The sequence below is a fragment of the Hyla sarda genome, chromosome 3, assembly GCF_029499605.1.
Source record: "Hyla sarda isolate aHylSar1 chromosome 3, aHylSar1.hap1, whole genome shotgun sequence".
In the NCBI taxonomy this organism is placed as follows: domain Eukaryota; kingdom Metazoa; phylum Chordata; class Amphibia; order Anura; family Hylidae; genus Hyla; species Hyla sarda.
The window spans coordinates 408,928,865-408,950,368 of record NC_079191.1 but is presented as its reverse complement, the minus strand read 5'-3'; the positions used below and the strand labels follow the sequence as shown (position 1 = coordinate 408,950,368).

Below are 21,504 nucleotides of genomic sequence, written 5' to 3'. Positions count from 1 at the left end.
ATTGCAAATACAGAAAATCTTCAGTAAAGATTCTGCAAGTTTTAAGTTCAGCACTGCTGTGGACAATCTATTTATTTCACACTCACCTATCGCTCTTGGGAAGGGTGGCGATATGCCCAGCATCACTACAGAGTTTAACCCTTACCCTGGCGTCACGAGTGACAAGGGTTAACAGCGCCCTTTTAGTATCTAGAACAGCAACACCCCAACTAACCTATACCCCACAAGGCTTTCCACACAGTTCCTCACCACAAAGCCTTTTTGGCGTCGCACGAAGAGGATTGGGGTGTGTGCCTGCTGCTGTTGCCACTAGTGAAATTGTACTCCCCCCAAAAAAAGTAACAGACTTTATTCATGTGTCGCAGACTGCATTACAGTGTACAGGAGCGGTGCGTGTGGTGCGAATTACAGGGGGGCCACGCGAAAAGTAAGGGGGAGGCAAAGATTTATTTGCTGCAATGTGTAAACTGCGAAACAAATTCATGCTACGATCCTCTGGACGGGAGGAGTTAACCTGCTGCCGGAGAAGCGCGCAAAGAAGTCCCACGCTGCGCCCCGCCCCGCCCCTGGGCGTGGCTGCCAAGTTGGTGTGTCACAACCGAAAGGGAACTTGTAAACAGAGAAGTTGTTTCTGGGAGGACCGGAAGTCGGGGCTGCACCGATGACGTCCTTCCTGCCGGCCGCCATTTTGGGGAAGCTCAATATAAAAGACACCACGCACAGCGACCTCTTCAGTCTGCACAGGGAGCCGGAGAGTACAGACATGGCGGAGAACAGCGTTCCACGTGGTGAGAACAGCAAAATGGCGCCGGGACAGCGGAAAGTTGTGGCAGTCGCAGCCCAACTGTTCCAAGAACTTGCTGACCGTCTGCAGCAGTTGTCACTGGATGAAGAGGGGGCCTGCAATCTTCCCCCTCTGCCCAATGACGACGATGAATGGCTGGACACACCTCCAGCGGAGAGCGCAGGGACACCTGGAGGTGCATCACAGGTGAGATTGTCCCCTCACCACAGAACTTGGGGCTCGTGGGCCGAAATCCCATCGGAGGAGTCTGCAATGAGTACCTTGCCAGAGGCGGCCTTTTCTTCCTCCTCAAGCCCTGAAGCTGAAATACCCCTGTCTAGCTTGCCACGTGACGGCAGATGGGTTGCTGGTCGAGACATGACCGCTAGTTGATACTGGGAGCTCATGCCTCTCGCTGTGACTCCTGCTGTCACTCGCCCCTAGTCTGCTGTGACCTCTGCCTGCACCTGATGAATTAAGGCCTCTGCCACTCCTCTGCGCATGTCCTGGCACTTCTCTGCCTGACATGCAGTGCGTATATGAGTGAGTACAATACGTTCCACTATTTTTAAAACAGTATTTGTCTAGAACAGCAGCAGGTCTGTACTTTTGGCTGTCCTTTCACAGTATCTAGGCCCTTGACAGATTAACAGGTACAAAATAGTACACTACTTAGATGTAGGTATGTGGTATGCACTTATTAGGGCCGAAAAATGCGCTACAGTACACTTAAAAACATATTTTTGCACAACAATAGCAGTACACAACAGTGCTGCAACACACAGTCGATGTGTACTAAACCCAAAATGTTACTCTCTCACGGACTATTAGAAATGGACAGCTGGGTATGTATTATACCGTCTACAGACTAGTATAACCAGCAGACCATTTGTATTGGAACAAAGAGGGCAGAAAAATGCGCTACAGTACCTTTAATAAAACATATTGGAGTAAAACACCAGCCGGTGATTACTTTTGCCTGGACTTTCACAGTATCTAGGCCCTTGACAGATTAACAGGTACAAAATAATACACTACTTAGATATACGTATGTGGAATGCACTTATGAGGGCAGAAAAATGCGCTACAGTATGCTTAAAAAAATGTGTTGGAGTAAAACATAACCCGATGATTACTTTTGCCTGGACTTTCACAGTATGTAGGCCCTTGACAGATTAACAGGTACAAAATAGTACACTACTTAGATGTAGGTATGTGGTATGCACTTATGAGGGCAGAAAAACATACTACAGTACGCTTAAAAAACATGTTTTTGCAAAACACCAACAGTACACAACAGTGCTGCAGCACACAGTCGCTGTGTACTAAACCCAAAATGTCACTCTTTCAAAGGCTATTAGGAATGGACTGCTAGGTATTGTACCGGCTATAGACTAGTATAACCAGCAGACCATTTGTTGTGGAATATTGTGACACGGAATTGCGCTGAAAAATTATTCCTGCCTCCTCTGCTAAGGTTTATGAAGCTGAGGCAGCTTGTTGAAATGTATGAGGCAACACACAGCTCTCTGCCCCTCTCTGTAATACAATGCTGTATTAAGTGACTGGGAGGTTAATGACTGCAGTAAAAAAAAAATTCTGTGAAAAACGCACTGCTTTCTGTTCACCAGAACACTGATGTGACTAGGAGGTGTAAGGAAGCTGAAAAAAGCTTTTCTGTGTGACACCCACACACACAGGCTGTCCATCCTATCTCTCTGCAGTGTAATGAATGATATGACGATCCAGAATATGGCTGCTGATTATTTAGGACTGTGACATCACAGGGGTCACTGGCTGCTGATAGGCTGCATCCTGCATGTGATTCAGGGTCATCCCACCTACCCGCCTTCCTAGGATTCCTTGCCACATGTCCTCACATGTGGATCCGCCATTTTAGATGCCATGGAGCCTGGAATAAATGGAGTTTAATGAAGCGATTTGCGCGATATATTCACGGCTATATTCGCATTCATTGCAAATCGAATTTTCCATGAAATTCGTAACAAATATGGATTTGTCAGCTTTGATTCGCTCATCTCTAGTATTAATAATATATAGCTAAGATACAGCTAATATTATAATATTAAGCTATCTGTATATACAAACCCTTTTAACAACATTAATTAGAAGACAGAAAACAAAGCTATACTACAGTAATAGGTAGTAGGCTCTGTTCACACTAGGAGCATAATAAATCCATGATAGCCATGGAAAAGTTTAGATAAGAGGATTTGCTCCTGAGACTTGTTGCAAACACTAGTTATAAGTCGTGGAAGTGCTCGGCATTGAGACCCGGTGCAATTGAAACTTTTGACAACATGTGAAAAGTTGCGGGGACAGGCACTTACAATCACCAGAAATTGTAAATCCAAACCTAAACTGAATACAAATTCACATCGGTGCTTAAAGGGGTACTCCGCTGTAAACATCTTATCCCCTATCCAAAGGATAGAGGATAAGATGTTAGATTGCGGGGGTCCCGCTGCTGGGGACCCCCGCCATCTTGGCTTTGACACCCCTGTCATTTGGTGCACAGAGCGAACTCCATTCCGTGCTCGATGACTCGCGATGCCGGCTGCCACACCCCCTCCAGTCATATCTATGGGAGGTGGCATGACCGCTATGAACTTGCCATCATGCCCCCTCCCAGAGACAAGAATGGAGGGGACGTGGCGTGATGTTACGAATGTGGAAGCTGCAAGCTTCCATGTTCCAAGCACTGCCGTTGGCGGCCTGGAGAACGCGCAGGTACCCAGTGGCAGGACCACTGCGATCTAACATCTTATCCCCTATCCTTTGGATAGGGGATAGGATGTTTACAGCAGGGTACGCCTTTAAACATTTTTATGTAGTTATCAGAAACTAAACATAAATCTATTCTTAAAACCACAGAATTTAATAATATATTTTTCACCAGGAATACTACAGAAGTCTGTGTAGCAATATCTTAATGATTTTGTAACTTCTATTAAAGCAAAGCACAAAACCACCTCAGAAAGATGGTGAAACAATGGTGCATACACTTAAAGGGAACCTGTCACCTGTTTTATGCTGCCCAAACCACAGGTAGCATGAAACAGATGCAGAGGAATGCTTGTCCTGCCTGTGCTTCAGCTGGGACAAAGATGATACTGCAGCCGGATGTTCAGCCAAGATGTACAACATTTAAAGGGGTACTCCACTGCCACAGCATTCGGAACATTTTGCCCCGAACGCTGGGTGCGGGCTGCGAAGGTTATGACATCAAGGCCACGCCCCCTCAATGCAAACTTATGGGAAGCTTCCCCTAGACTTACATTGAGGGGGCATGGGCGTGACGTCATGAGGGGCGTGGCCATGATGTTACTCACACTCAGTGTTCGGAACAAAATGTTCCCGAACTCAGGGGCAGTGGAGTACCCCTTTAAAAGGTTTTTGATTCTGACAGTGCCCATTTAAAGATCCCTACCTGCAGCAATAGAGAACACTATTGTAAGTTGATAGCTTTATGTAGCAGCTTCCATGTCAAAAAATCTGAATTCTATTTTCGTAAGTGGCGAATATTTGTCACTGCACCATTCTCATTCTGTAGAAGTGGGAAAACAAAAGTTTGTAGACAGATACATTTAATAAAATGACGAACAATCTGTTGTTCTATAATCTTCCTCCGTTTTTCAGTTGCTGATATGGCAGGCGTGGTGATAGGACGGTCATGTACAGTGACCCCCGTTATTTGAGTTCTAGTAAAACATTAATTTGACTTTTGCCCCGGATGGTATCATTTAACATCGTGCATGGTAGTGACATTTCCCATCCTATCTTATCTAGTTCAATGTCTACAGATCAATGTCTACAAATCAATAAGTGAGTAACGTAACGAAGAACTGCTACCAATTCCTTCACTGTGCAGAATAAAATAAAAGGATGGTCTAGGTCAGTGGTCTCCAAACTGCAGCCTTCCAGGGGTTGCAAAATTACAACTCCAAGCCAGCTGGGAGTTGTAGTTTTGCAATATCTGGAGGGCTGCAGTTTGGAGACCACTGGTCTAGGCCATAAAAATCCGAACTATAGGATACCCTCTACAAAGACTTATACCGAGTGCCCCCAATTAGATGGTTGGTTAAGCGATCATGCCTGGATGTATACTGTGAACAATTCTATGCTTCCACCTATGCGGGCCTATTCTATGCTTCCACCTATGTGGGCCTATTCTATGCTTCGCCCTAAGTCGGACCATTCTATGCTTCAACCTATGTGGGCCTATTCTATGCTCTGACCTACCGTATGTGTGCTCATTTTATTCTTTCGACCTATGTTGGCCCATTCTATGCTTCAACCTATGTTGGCCCATTCTATGCTTCAACCTATGTGGGCCCATTCTATGCTTAAACCTATGTGGGCCCATTCTATGCTTCAACCTATGTTGGTCCATTCTATGCTTCAACCTATGTTGGCCGATTCTATGCTTCAACCTATGCGGGACCATTCTACGCTTCAACCTATGTGGGACCATTCTATGCTTCGACCTAAGTCAGCCAATTCTATGCTTTAACCTATGTGGGCCCATTCTATGCTTCAACCTATGTTGGCCCATTCTATGCTTCAACCTATGTGGGCCCATTCTATGCTTAAACCTATGTGGGCCCATTCTATGCTTCAACCTATGTTGGTCCATTCTATGCTTCAACCTATGTTGGCCCATTCTATGCTTCAACCTATGTGGGACCATTCTATGCTTCGACCTAAGTCAGCCAATTCTATGCTTTCACCTATGTGGGCCCATTCTAAGCTTCAACCTATGCGGGCCTATTCTATGCGTTGACCTATGTGGATCTATTTTATTCTTTGACCTATGTGGGCCTATTCTGTGCTTTAACCTATGTGGGCCTATTCTATGCTTCAACCTATGTGGGCCTATTCTATGCTTCAACCTATGTGGGCCCATTCTATGCTTTAACCTATGTGGGCCCATTCTATGCTTTAACCTATGTGGGCCCATTCTATGTTTCGACCTATGTGGGCCCATTTAATTCTTTAACCTATGTGGGCTCATTCCATGCTTGAGCCATGACCCCCCTTCCCTTTTTGGAAGTTATAATGTGTGTATAATGTAAAGCATAAAGGTTATTGAGACTACTGCTCCTACAAGATATTACACCTCTAAACCCTTGACCTCCTCTTAATACTTGATATGACCCATTAATGAATGGCCCTTTGCCCCATCCCCACTGAACTATGATTGTTTGCACCTCCAGTCCTTATCTTTCCCTTTGTGAGGCCTAAAAATGTGTTTTGCTGTATTGAAAATCAGTTCATAGTATGTGGACTGCATGATAAATTTGGAATAATAAACAGAAACTAATCTTGAAAAGCCGAATTAAACAAAATAAACTTAATTAAAATGTCCTGTAATTACTCAACCATAGGGTTCCATAGCCAAACTATGAATCAACCTCACTACCTAAAATACCACTCACAAATGATGAACAACATGGGGCAGATCTTAGTTTTTTAATCTCATAAAGGGGGTTTCACAATATAGACATTAGTAGCTTAATGCTAGGACCCCCACCTTAGCACTAGGATCCCTACAATGTCACTTTATTTTCTGATGGCTCCTCTTTGCTTTCTTTGAAAGTCCATTATATTGAATGACTGACCATGTAGCTGCCAAAAAAGATTCTAACTGGAGTCTAAGTGCTACAACACTTTTTAAATTCTTTGTCCATAGGTCAGTGAATATGAGGGTCACAGAAATCAGACCCCCTTGATGAGACATTGGTGGAATATTTTTGCCAAATAAAACCATTATTGTCTACCTGGACAACTTTTTACCCTATTACACCCATGCTCTAAATGTTATCGTTGAAAAAGGACATAGAACATGTTTTGAATTATTGACTAATCATGGTCTCTAATATTTTTACACTTTTTGGATTTCTCAGGTTGGGTGATTTTCCTCTACAATGCTTGTCAAGAAGCAGAAATCAGGATGTCTCAGTGGCCTCACCCGTTGGTACATTTATGCGATCCATGGACTTTTATGTGAAATACTATTTACAGCGTCCTGGGATTTCATCCTCACCTGCAACCAGAAGGTGATTGGTGTGAGCAGCATCTGGGCCATGTTTATATACGGAACTGCCATATTCGTCATAGAGAAAATGTTCCTCCATCTGGAAGACAAATGCCATCTTCTCTCTAGATGTCTCCTATACCTTCTCTGGACATACGTTTGGGAGTTCTCCACTGGTTTTCTCCTGAAGACCTTTAATGCCTGTCCATGGGATTACTCTCATTTCTCTGGAAACATCATGGGGCTCATAACCTTGGAGTACGCGGTGCCTTGGTATTTTGGCTGTATGATAGCGGAACAAGTGGTGATCAAAAACACATTACGACTGCAATTTATCCAGGATGGTCAGAAAAACTGCAAAGGACGATAACATTCGTCTTCATACATACCCCCCTCCGGCACTTGTTGTGCAAGGACCTAACCATTCACTTTAATAGAGGGTCACAGTTCAACCTAAGTAAGTGGCCAGCACTGTGGAGATGCTTAAAGGGATACTCCGCTGCTCAGCATTTGGAACAAACTGTTCCGAACACTGGAGCCGGCGCCGGGAGCTTGTGACGTCATAGTTTCGCCCCCTCATGATGTCATGCCCGCCCCCTCAATGCAAGTCTATTGGAGGGGGCTTAACGGCCGTCACACCCCCTCCCATAGACTTGCATTGAAGGGGCAGGACGTGACCTCATGAGGGGGTGACACTATTACGTCACAAGCTCCCGGCGCCAGCTCCAGCGTTCGGAACAGTTTGTTCCAAACTCTGAGCAGCGGAGTACCCCTTTAAGGAACTTCCATGCTTTTGCTTTCACAATTGGCATCAGGCCATGGACTCCCAAGGATCACAGTGGCATATGCCATAACATAAAAAGATTGATATATATATATATATATATATATATATATATATATGTGCTAGAATTGTCTGAGTCCTTATGTGAAGAAGTTAAAGCACATGTCCTGTTATGGCCTTTATATGTTTAGGTGTTTAGGTGACGCTGTTCTGTTATTTATTTTTACCAGCATTGGCTGCTTTTTACTTCTGCTCCATTTGAGCACCCGTACAATAAGTTACTATTATATGTCTTCATTGCAGTGTTTGCCATCCTGGGTATCATTGCAAAACTACAATTCCCAACATTCCCAGACAGCCTTTGGCAATTGGTCCTGAGTTTGTGTGGGGTATTTTCAGTTTGTCTCTGCTCTTTTTAAGAAGTCCCCATTTGTCATCTGGCTGTCCGAACTTCCAGGATGCCCAGACAGCCATTTTGGATAGTCAAAGCAAAACTCTAGTTTTAAAATTAGTTTTAAAAAAATGGCTGTCCGGGCATGCTGCAGGGGCACCCTGGTTAAGAAACACTGCTATAGACATGTTCTATCAATGTTTTATAAATTCTTACTTTGCTATATTGTAAATAAACTATAAGGGTCCATTAACAGTACATATTTTCTGAGTGAAATTTTGGTGCATAAAATACAGTGCAGCAGTCTCCGATTGTTCTCAATGGGATTCTGCTACATCATGCACACTATGGAATTGCTGTGGCGGACGTTCCGACACGGAAATTTCAGACCCCCAGACTTGTGGCGAAATGCGCTCAGAAATGCATTGCTTGTTCTGCCGACACCTGCTACATAGGGCATTCCGTAGTGTAAATGGGCCCTTAAAGGAGATCTTCAGCCATAGACACTTATCCCCTATCCGCAGAATATGGGTCTGATTGCGGCGGGTCTGAACACAGGGACCCCCGTGATCTCCTGTACGGGGCCCTGGCTCTCCTGTGCAAGAGGCATGTCGGCCGCAGCATGATGCCGCAACCGACACTCCCCTCCATGTATCTCTATGGGAGAGGCAGTGATCCAGCGTTCATTCATGCCCGTCCCTCCCATAGTGCTGTATGGAGGGGGCATGTCAGTGAGGTTGACGACACGCGCATAAGCTGCTCAGAGCTGCGGTAATGCCGGGTCCTCGTATGGGAGATCACGGGGAATCCCAGTGGTCGGACCCCCTGCGGTCAGACACTTATCCTTCATCCTGCTGATAAGTGTCTAAGACTGCAGTACTCCTTTAACCCCTTAAGGACTCAGCCCATTTTGGCCTTAAGGACTCAGACAATTAAATTTTTACGTTTTCATTTTTTCCTCCTCGCCTTCTAAAAATCATAACTCTTTTATATTTTCATCCACAGAGTAGTATGAGGGCTTGTTTTTTGCGCGACCAGTTGTCCTTTGTAATGACATAACTCATTATATCATAAAATGTATGGTGCAACCAAAAAACACTATTTTTGTGGGGAAATTAAAAGAAAAACACAATTTTGCTAACTTTTTTATTTTTCCGTATAAGCGGCGGTATGGGGGCTAATTTTTTGCGCCATGATCTGTACTTTTTTTTTATACCACATTTGCATATAAAAAACTATTAATACATTTTTTATAATTTTTTTTTTTATAAAATGTATTAAAAAAGTAGCAATTTTGGACTTTTTTTTTTCGTTCACGCCGTTCACTGTACGGGATCATTAACATTTTATTTTAATAGTTCAGACATTTACGCACGCGGCAATACCAAATATGTCTATAAAATTTATTTTTTAGGCTTTTTGGGGGTAAAATAGGAAAAAACGGACGTTTTACTTTTTTATTGGGGGAGGGGATTTTTCACTTTTTTTTTACTTTAACATTTTTTTACATTTTTTTTTACACTTGAATAGTCCCCATAGGGGACTATTCATAGCAATACTATGATTGCTAATACTGATCTGTTCTATGTATAGGACATAGAACAGATCAGTATTATCGGTCATCTTCTGCTCTGGTCTGCTCGATCTCAGACCAGAGCAGGAGACGCCGGGAGCCGGACGGAGGAAGGAGAGGGGACCTCTGTGCGGCGTTATGAATGATCGGATCCCCGCAGCAGCGCTGCGGGCGATCCGATCATTCATTCAAATCGCGCACTGCCGCAGATGCCGGGATCTGTATTGATCCCGGCACCGGAGGGGTTAATGGCGGACGCCCGCGAGATCGCGGGCGTCGGCCATTGCCGGCAGGTCCCTGGCTGCGATCAGCAGCCGGGATCAGCCGCGCATGACACGGGCATCGCTCCGATGCCCGCGGTTATGCTTAGGACGTAAATGTACGTCCTGGTGCGTTAAGTACCACCGCACCAGGACGTACATTTACGTCCTGCGTCCTTAAGGGGTTAAAGGGGTATTCCAGGAAATAACTTTTTTATTTATTTATATATATATATCAACTGGCTCCAGAAAGTTAAACAGATTTGAAAATTACTTCTATTAAAAAATCTTAATCCTTTCAATAATTATCAGCTACTGAAGTTGAGTTGTTGTTTTCTGTCTGGCAACAGCGCTCTCTGCTGACATCTCTGCTTGTCTCGGGAACTGCACAGAGTAGAAGAGAAAGGTTTGCTATGGGGATTTGCTTCTAAACTGGGCGGTTCCCGAGACTGGTGTCATCCGAGAGCACTTAGACAGAAAAGAACAACCCAATGTCATCAGCTCATAAGTACTGAAAGGATGAAGATTTTTTAATAGAAGTAATTTACAAATCTGTTTAATATATATTTATATTTAATATATCTGTTTGATATATATATATATATATATATATATATATATATATATATATATATATAAAGTTTATTACCTGGATAACCTCTTTAAGCCATGAATTGGACAGCTATGTCATATGCCAAAAACCTTTGAACAATAAATATTGTGCCTTAACATTAGTCTGTTATTTTTCACTTTAAAGCTTTTGTTTTAATATTTTATACTTATTAAAGTTAGCAAAAAATATGTTTCTTAAAGAAAAGTGTGTACAGGGTGCGCATAACAGTGCTACATTTGTCTACCGAAAATCATATATGTGACTGGCTCATTTGTTTCGCTGATTTCACATTGTACCACAAAATATTAAAGGGGTACTCCACTGCTCAGCGTTTGGAACAAACTGTCCCGAACGCTGGAGCCGGCGCGGGCGCCGGCTCCAGCGTTCGAAACAGTTTGTTCCAAATGCTGAGCAGCGGAGTACCCCTTTAAAGCCATAAAGCTAAAATATCCAGAGCTCCTCGGAGTCAAAGCAGAAACCTGATGTTCATGGACCTTAATGCAAAATCTACAAAGCCCCTCTCCCCCCCACCCCTGCTAAGTGCCATTCATAATATCGGTGTCTTCTCAAGTGGAAGAGGAGACTTTGGGCCTCATTACATCAGGGCTTGATGACTGTATTTATTACTTTATACTCTATATAGGCAATAAAAAATGGAGAAAAAGCGATCGGCACAACCTCTACATAAAACATTCAACGCTAATACCGATAAAAAAGGAAGCCAGTAAGGTCGGCAATTGGTGGTGCTTAGCTAATATATTGTAACGCCTCATATTGTCCACGTATAGAAGAGAAAGTGCCCATGTGTCATTTCGAGCGTTTATTCATGAAAGTGCAGACAGTAATAAAACACTGGCTATCCTCTGCTCACCGTGGGCTGGGACGCTTCAGTGCTGTGTGCAGTGCGTAAAGGTGACAGCTGTTTCACACCTTTAAGACGCGAAACAGCTGTCACCTGTACACACTGCACACAGCACTGAAGCATCCAAGCCATGGTTAGCAGAGGGTAGCCTGTGCTTTACTAGTGTTGCTCGCAAAAAATTTTTTTTCACAGTTCACATCACAGTGATCATCCCTCTCTGCTTCCAGCTTGTGTGGTGTAAAGAAGGCTCTAATACTACTGTGTGAGACTGGCGTGCTAATTTTCGCATATGCGAAAATTTACATATGCAAATTTCCGCATATGCAAATGTTTACTTATGCTAATTTTTGTATATGAATATTATGAATATGCGAATTTAGCAAATATATGACGAATATTCGTCCATATATTCGTGAATATTCGCAAATTCGAATATGGCCTATGCCGCTCAACACTATTGTTTTATCACTGTCTGCACTTTCATGAGTAAACGCTTAGAAAGATATATGGTGAATTGACCCATTTTCTTAAATACTTGGTGATACTCTATATAGGGGTATTTCCAGCTATAAAAGTTATCCCCTATCCACACTGCTGGGACCCACATTGATCATGAGAATGGGGGGAAATTGTTCCCCTGAATGATTGGGGCCCAGCACATGTGTCAGCCAACACTTCATTCATTCTCTACGTGGCTGCCCTCCATTTTATCCTCCATTTCTGTGATCGGAACAGGTTCCAGCAGTCAGATCCCCACCGATCAGTTTGTTAGTTCCTATCCTGTGGATAGCAGATCACTTTTTAACTTGGGAATACCTCTTTAAGCCATTGTGTGGAGGAGGCATGGCCATCATTACAATTACTTACTCTGTTTGTTCCATTCTGTTTAATTGTGGAAAAACGTAAAGGCTGCTGCACAGATATATTATGAACTCCTATATATTCTATTAAAATTTAATTAGTAAAAAGTTGTTTAATCTGAGTTATTCACAAGACGATAAACTACACCTGACACGGTGATAAACTTGAACCATAAATGTTATTGAAGAAGTTTCCTCTGTTCAAGTCAATACAGGATACAATGTCCTAAGGCACAAGATAATGGCAGGTTACACACTTTGTGTGTTACTTTTAAGGTATAGTCTAGATATACCTTTCCTCTATTAAAATCGATCTCCACAGGTTGGCTCCCATGGTGAATAAGAATACTTAGAAGACCTTTGTTACTCACGGTTGGCAGTGCTATGGTTTCCTATAGAAGGGTGTAGAGCAGTAAGGTTTGTGGTCATATAGCATTGTCAATGGCCAAAGGTCCACTAGGGGTCCAGTAGATGCAGGAGGGCAGTTTTTCTTTTCTGATGACACTCTTACCCTCTTGGAGGCAGAATATGGATTTTTAGTAGATACCACTTTAGAATGGATTGAATGCAGCTTAGGGTTGCAAATTTATTCCCCCATGATGCCATGAGATTCACCATGAAAGACTCAGAGTGAGCTTGAGTCGCAAGTAGCTTCATTGGCTTAAAAAGGTAGTCCGGAGCTCCAGCATTCTGAACACTTTGTTCAGAAAGCTCGGAGCCGGAGACCGTGATCGCGATGTCGTGGTCACGCCCCTTGTGACATCACTGCCACGCCCCCTTTATTCATGTCTATAGGAAGGGCGTGTCGGAACATTCCCTCCCATAGACATGAATGGAGGGGGCAGGGCGTGACGTTATGAGGGAGGGTGGCTGTGACATCACCACTGCCGCAGGAACCCAGCGTTTGTTTGGAACACCGGGTGCTACATGAGATCAAGGGACTCCAGCAGAGGGACAGCCGCAATCAGACATCTTATCCCCTATCTTTGGATAGCGGATAAGATGTCTAGCGGGGTGGGGGGTGATGGATCATCTGACCTGCTTCTCATGCACTTTGCAGAGTATACATCAGAGGTAGTAGCACAGAGAGTATTAACCATTGCACAAGTATATACATCAGTGTATACACATGTTGAGCAGGGTGAAGAAATACAGTACATGTTACACAAGTTAAAACTCACTATACCCTAACAGGATTATCTACTGCCAGACAACAACCTATATCCTTCAGAAGCAGGTAGATTGGGTATCGGGAAACTGCACATATGCCATATCAGTTGCTTCCTTCATCTCTCTGCTGACACCTCTGTCCGCATCAGGAACTGTCCAAATTAGAAGCAAATCCCCATAGCAAACCTATACTGCTCTGAACAGTTCCTGACACGGACAGAGATGTCAGCAGAGAGCACTGTGGTCAGACAGAAAAGAAATTCACACATTTATCTGTGGTATATCTGGAGTATACAGCAACTGATAAGTACTGGAAGGGTTAAGATTTTTAAATATAAGTCATTTACATATCCGTTTAACTTTCTGGTACCAGTTGATTTGAATTTTTTTCCCCACCGGAGTACCCCTTTAAAGGTTTGAATGCTGTAATTTACAGGAAACCAAATCCTCTTAGACGGCGATCTATCCCTCTCCGTATACCATAATCTTCTCTAAACAAAGCGGAAGCAAGATATGGCTTTTTGTCTATTGTTCAGACAAATGCGGTTTAGGTAACTATAATTTAACTCACAGTTTCAGACGCTCGTCCAACATTTTTCTTTCTATTTCTTCATTCTTTGCAAAATGTACATTCTTTTTCAGTAGTGTATGCTGGAAGATGTTGTGAACACGGCCACTTCAGTCCGGAGGTGACGTTTCGGGGGAACGCCCCTTCCTCATGCGTACTGGGCTGTAGGGGAATAGACCTAAAGTATCCTTGTGAACACCTGTTCTCAGATTAAGTAAAACCCATTTTTTAACAGACTAGAGTACAATAAAAAGTTCTTTCATTACTATAAACATTGGTATAAACATAGAAGAAAACGTTAAAATTACAATTTTCATTCATGCCATTTGGCTTCAATGTTTCAAGCTCATTGAATGGCACGAGTGAAAATTTTTACATATTCTTATAAGCTACATCATGCCACGTCACGCCACGCCCCCTTGTGATGCCAAGCCACGCCCCCTCCATTCATGTCTATTGGAGGCGGCATGACGTGGCGTCACGCCCCTTCCCATAGACACAAATGGAGGGGGGCGTGGTGTGACATCACAAGAGGACGTGGTGTCATAACACAGAGGTTTCCGATACTGGACCAGCAGCCCATCAAAGAATGCAGATGCTGCAAGGAAATCAACGGGGTTCCTAGGTGCGGGCTCCCCACGATCAGACATCTTATCCCTTATCCTTTCAATAGGGGATAAAATGTCTTTGGCCGGAATACCCCATTAAACCGCAAAAGCCATATCTTGCTTCCTCTTTGTTTAGAAAAGATTGTCTTCTGCTAGCCAGTGGGCTCCAAACCGTGATCCTCCACATGTTACAAAACTACAACTACCAGCAGGCTCACTCTTGGTGATCACGAGCGTGCATGCGCTTGAAAGGCGTCCTATTTTACTGATTTGCTTGCAGCACGGTGGTGTGTTATCCTGTATCGAGAACTTTTAATGGAAATGAATGAAGACTAGCGTTTTAAGGAGTGCTGGATCAACTTCTCTTCTATTTTGTTCAAAATAAGATGGGTACGTCACCAAATTCACCTGTCCAGCTTCAGGAGGAGACAGCAGTTTCTCGTTTTAAAGGGGTACTCCGGTGGAAAACTTTTTATTTTTTAAATCAACTAGTGACACTAGTTAAACTACTTAAACAGATTTGTAAATTACTTCTATTTAAAAAAAAAACTTAAGCCTTCCAGTACTTATTATCTGCTGAATACTACAGAGGAAATTATTTTCTTTTTGGAACACAGAGCTCTCTTATGACATCACAAGCACAGTGCTCTCTGCTGACATCTCTGTCCATTTTGAGAACTGTCCAGAGTAGGAGAAAATCCCCATAGCAAACATATGCTGTTCTGGACAGTTCCTAAAATGGACAGAGATGTCAGCAGAGAGCACAGTGCTCGTGATTCAGCAGAGAGCTCTGTGTTCCAATAAGAAAATAATTTCCTTTGTAGTATTCAGCAGCTAATAAATACTGGAAGTATGAAGATTTTTTTTTTAATTGAAGCAATTTACAAATCTGTTTAACTTTCTGCCACCAGTTGATTTAAAAAAAAAAAAAGTTTTCCACCGGAGTACCCCTTTAACCAGAGAAGACCCACCAAAAAAATGCTCGGAGCTAGGCAAGTAGTATTGACTGGTGCAATCTACAGGGTGATGATAAGTAGATGGTGGGGCCATAACACCACCGGTCCAGGATCCATATTTATTAGAGATTAAAGGTTTTAAACATTCACATTTGGGAACTGCCAATAAAAATTGTAGTTAATTATATGTGTATAGACATTACCCCGGCAGAGTTAATAATAATCTCTTCACAAACAACATGTGAAAATCCTGACTAATTTGAGTGTCACCATCTGACTGTTTATACGCACATTTTCTCGGTACATCTGCATGAGCAGGTGGGTGATATTCAGGAAATCATTAAACTTCCACAAGAACTTGTTTGTTTTTTTTAGCTATAAGCGTCTCATTTTATCTTCACTTACTAAATAATACCATATGTGAAAATAAAAAAAAGCTTGAGTACTGATTGTTCATAATGCACGTATATAGGAAATGGACAAAATAACTGGAACACCCAGGGGCCTAGCTAAGGGCTTATGGGCCCTGGTGAAAATGTAGCCTAAAGGAGTACTGCGCCCCTAGACATCTTATCCCCTAGGGGATAAGATGTCTGATTGCGGGGGACCAACCGCTGGGGAACCCATGATCTAGGCTGCGGCACCCCAGATATCCGGTGCACGGCGCGCACTTCACTCCATGTTGGATGACTGGCGATGCTGGGCGGAGGCACGTGATGTCACGTCCACGACCCCTCAATGCAAGTCTATGGGAGGGGGCGCAGCAGCTGCTACGCCCCCTCCCATAGACTTGCATTGAGGGGGCGTTGCTGTGACGTAACAAGCGGGGTACGGCCATGACGTCATAAGCCTCCGGCGCTGCACCCGCCGCTGGGAATCCCCGTGATTAGACATCTTATCCCCTATCCATTGGTTGGGGGATAAGATGTCTAGAGACGGAGTACCCCTTAAGCCCCCCTTCTCCCCTAGACATCCTCTATTTACAGCTATGCTTAGGTTTCTTACTACTTTCTCCCAAAACTTATTTCAAGAAAGGGAAAAGAAGTTTCGGGAAAAGCAGGAAGACACCTGATTTTATATATTGAAGAGCGCAAACTATAGCACAGCACATTGCACCTTCTTATCCTTGTGTTAGTAAAAAATAAAAGTACAAAAAAATCTCTGCTAAGGGGAGTGTATAAGTGTAATAAAAAGAAGTGTGGTACCTGTAAATATATACCGTCAGGGACTAAAAATATCATTAGTGCATCTACTGGTGAAAGTATAGACATCAAATCTAGGATGGATTGTGGGAGCCGTTATGTAATTTACGTCTTGGAGTGTCCCTGTGGTATCCAATAGGTTGAAAGGACCTCGCAGGCATTCAGGAACCAAATGAACTCACATTGGTTTAATATTAAACACAAATATCTAAAGCACAGCGTATCGAGGCATCTCGCTCAGGTTCAAAGGATAGGGGATAAGATGTCTGATCACTAGTGTTGAGCACGAATCTGAGAATTTTTACAGCGAATATCGACACTTTGTGATTTCGCGAATATTTAGAACAGAGTGATATATATTCGTAATGACGAATATTTGTGTTTTTTTTTCTTTCTTTTTTTATGCAAATATTTATGCAAATATCGGCACTTCCAGACTGGACACTGATCCCTCCTTTTAGGTGAAAGATATAATTGCACATGCACACTATGCTAATTTTATTGCGAATTTTCGCATGAAAAAAAAAGAGAAGGAACATAGCAAATATGCGAATTTCGCGAACATAGGACGAATATTCGTCCATATATTCGCGAAATATCGCAAATTCGAATATGGCCCCTGCCGCTCATCACTACTGATCACGGGGGTCCCGCCACTGGGGACCCCCTGCGATCTCCCTGCTGCACCCGGCGTTCGCTTAGAATGTCGGGTGCAGCTCCAGAGCTCATGGCGTCACGGCCACACCCCCTCAATGCAAGTCTATGGGAAGGGGCGTGACGGCCGCCACGCCCCCTCCCATAGACTTGCATTGAGGGGGCTTGACCATGATGTCACAAGCCCCAACCCCGCATTGCCAGTCATTCGGCATGAAGCATAGTTCGCTCCGTGCACCGGATGTCTGGGGTGCTGCAGCCGAAATCGCGGGGGTCCCCAATGCCGGGACCCCCGGGATCAGACATCTTATCCCCTATCTACTTCTACATCTACTTTCATTGAATCACAGGTGACGTCTTCTCTGATCAGAGTTGTTAATTTTTTTTGTCTTCTCCATCTGGCCCAGACCTCCATGAAGAATTCTTCCACTTACACCTCAGCTATGCAGTGTTTGCTGTCCAGATGTCTCTGGATCCTTAACCTTTATAATAGTTCCTTCTATTGTCACACCACATCTCCCCCCGAATTGAAAAATGATGTCACTGTGCCCCATTAAAGTCGTTGTCTAAATCATCTAAAAAAAATAAAATAAATGACAGCCTGTAATAAATAATTTCCCACACTCACCTATTTTATTCCTACCACACCCATTGCTGCCACTCCGGTCCTCCATTAATTCCCTGTAGAGATCATGTGTCTGTCCCGGCAGCTAATCACAGGCCTCTACAGTATAAGTCACAAGACCCAGAAACCAATGATTGGCTGCAGGGAACATCATCTCCGCAGAGAAGAAAAAAAAGGTTAAAAGGTTAAATGGAAAGCAAAGAAGCAGCTCTGGACAGGGCAGGGATAAAACTGATATGTATTTAAAGCGCAACTGTCGTGAACTTTACTGCAATAACATGCACACAGCATGTGTACTGTGTGCAGGTGGTTTGTATAACAACCTTTCTACCTAATAGTTCCCGGCTTTTATTACCCTAAACAAGGCTTTTTATGAAAGCCACAGACAGTCGGGTAGGCATGGCGCGAGGTCCGTGATGCCCCGCCACCAGCCACGCTCACCGACTGTAATTCAGCACTGGAACTCTGTGTGATTGACACTGCACAGACGCCCTAAGTAGAAAGACGGCAGCGGGAGCGAGCGCTCGCAAGCATTATACGCAGCGGCGCGCACGTTAGAAGAAATGAACGGTGCATGCGCTGGGACCTGTTTGTCAATCACACAGAGTCCCAGCGCTGAATTACAGTCAGTGGGCGTGGCTGGTGGCGGGGCATCGCGGACCTCGCACCACGCCTACCCGACTGTCCGTGGCTTTCATAAAAAGCCTTTTTTAGGGTAATAAAAGCCAGGAACTATTAGGTAGAAAGGTTGTTATACAAACCACCTGCACACAGTACACATGCTGTGTGCAGGTTATTACAGTAAAAGTTCATGACAGTTGCGCTTTAAGTAATTCATTTTGCCACTGTTCTCCCTTAAAGAGTACCTAGCACCAAGTAAAGGGATTATATTCTTCCGTATCTCTTCATCCTGAGTCCCCTGCACTTTTTCTTTTTTAATTTCGCCCATTATGTCTTGAGTTATGCCTTTATAAAGTCTGCTCACTGTCTGTGAGCTTTTTCTGCTGCACAGCACTCGCTCCTGCCTGCATGATTGACAGATATGATTGACAGAGAGATATGCAGAGCCGCGCTCATGTCCCACCCCACCAGCACTTCCGGGGTTCGAACTTGTGCCAGTCCGGCACAAGTCCGAGGGCTATGCAGGGTCTGCTGAACGCTACAGAACAGAGACCCCTAGTGGCCACTTTTTCAAAGGTAAAAAACTGATGGAAAGATTGATTTTTTTTAATGAAGATATATGGCAAATAGTCATAACATTACATAAGGAACAACACAGTAAAAGTTTTACTTGATGACAGGTACTCTTTAAGTATGTGCCACTGTGAACTTTGCCACTGTATCCTGATGATCATTACCACTGTGCCCTTATAATCTGAGCCACTGTTTCTTTGTGAACTGTGCCAATGTTCCCTAATGAACTGGACCACTATCCCATAATAATCTGTGCCACTGTTCCCTAATGATCTGTACCACTGTCCCTTAATAAACATTCAGTCCAGAACTCTCGTCTCCAAGACTTTGCTCGTGCTGCACCAGTTCTCTGGAATGTGATACTCAGAACACTCAGATTTGTACCCAACAGCCACAGTTTTAAACGTGCCCTAAAGACAAATCTCTTCACGCAGGATTATAATATTGGTTTCTCCTACTATCACTTTACCCCCTTCTAACACCTCTCTGGGTCTTGGAGACATTAAAGGGGCATTCCGTTGCTCAGCGTTTGGAACAAACTGTTCCGAACGCTGGAGCCGACACCGGGAGCTTGTGATGTCATAGCCCCGCCTCCATCATGACATCACCGCCGCCCCCTCAATGCAAGTCTATGGGAGGGGGCGTGACAGCCGTCACGCCCCATCCCATAGACTTTCATTGAGGGGGCGGGGCTTGACGTCATGATGGGGCGAGCCTATGACGTCACGAGCTCCCGGTGCTGGCTCCAGCGTTTGGAACAGTTTGTTTCAAGCACTGAGCAGCAGAGTACCCCTTTAAACATTAATATTCGGCAGTCTCCCAGCACTCTGTGCACTTTAGACATCCCCTCTTCATAAAACATGGCTGGACCGTCGTATCAGTAAAGCACTTTCTGCCTTTTGTCCCCCCCCCCATTACTCCTAGTCTGTAAGCTCATGCGAGCAGGACCCTCAACCTTCTATAGTAATGTCTGATACTTGTCTTTATTTTTACCCCCAAAATTGTAAAGTGCTGCAAAATCTGTTGCAGCTATATAAATAAATAATAATAATGATAATAACAAAAATAATAATAATAATAATTCTTCTTCTTATTATTATTATTATTAATATCATCCAGAATGTTAACAGAAGGAGTGGTCCAGGTGCTGTGAGAATCCCCCCTGCTATATCATCTCTGTCTTAAAATGCGATATAAATAATCTTATGTTCATTAGCAAGATCCTGTTTGGAGATAAATGTGTGAATAAAGAGGAATCATACAGAACGGTTGATGATGACTCATTTCCTTAATAACATATAAACCGTGATCAACGAAATACTGTACCTTCCCCCAGTTGCTTAAAAACCAACAACAAAAAAAAATAGCATAGAGTAATATAATGTAGAAGCCACAATGTAAGTGCATTCTATCTTATAATAAAAAGACAAATATAGGGGAACATCGCCTATGCCGATGATGATAGAAAACAATTACATAATAGCAGATTGGAATTATACATTTCAAATAAAAATGTTTTTTACATTTTGTGGTCTTGTTACGCGACAACTGTCCTCAGGTTGTGTGTGGTATTACAATTTGGCTCCATTCACTTCAGTGAAACTAACCACAATACCACACACCACCTGAGAACAGGAGTGGTGCTGTTTAAAAAAAAAAAAAAATCATCCCTGTACTTATCAGCTGCTGTATGCTCCAGAGAAAGTTGAATTGTTCTTTCCAATCTGACCACAGTGCTCTCTGCTGCCACCTCTGTCCATACCAGGAACTGTCTTGAGCAGGAGAGGTTTGCTATGGGGATTTCCTTCTACTCTGGACAGTTCCCGACATGGACAGAGGTGTCAGCAGAGAGCACTGTGGTCAGACTGGAAAGAACTACACAACTTCCTCTGGAGCATACAGCAGCTGATAAATGCTGGAAGGATTAAGATTTTTAAATAGAAATAAATTAAAAATCTGTAGAACATTCTGGCACCAGTTGATTTAAAGGGGTACTCCGCTGCTCAGCATTTGGAACAAACTGTTCCGAACACTGGAGCCAGCGCCGGGACTCATGACGTCATAACCCTGCCACTCATGATGTCAAGCCCCACCCACTCAATGCAAGTCTATGGGAGGGGGCGTGACGGCTGTCACGCCCCCTCCCATAGACTTGCATTGAGGGGGCGGGGCATGACGTCATGAGGAGGCTATGACATCACGAGCTCCAGCGCCGGTTCCAGCGGTCGGAACAGTTTGTTGCTGAGCAGCGGCATACCCCTTTAAGGGGCTATTACATAAGACTGGACCCTCACCCCTGGCATTAATTGTACATAAGCCACAATATGAAGACAACGCATCAG

General features: G+C 43.7%; 1 protein-coding gene across 3 annotated transcripts in view; it reads left to right on the top strand.

Moving 5' to 3' along the window:
• LOC130360860 (transmembrane protein 229b-like) overlaps nt 1–7,300 on the top strand; it is a 30,528-nt gene extending 23,228 nt beyond the window's left edge. For all 3 annotated transcript variants that reach the window (XM_056563412.1, XM_056563411.1, XM_056563410.1), the window contains exon 2: nt 6,712–7,300. In XM_056563412.1, coding sequence (XP_056419387.1) covers nt 6,733–7,212 — 480 coding nt within the window. In that variant the 5' untranslated portion in view covers nt 6,712–6,732 and the 3' untranslated portion in view covers nt 7,213–7,300. The remainder of the gene's footprint in view (nt 1–6,711) is intronic.
• Nucleotides 7,301–21,504: the final 14,204 nt, after the last annotated feature.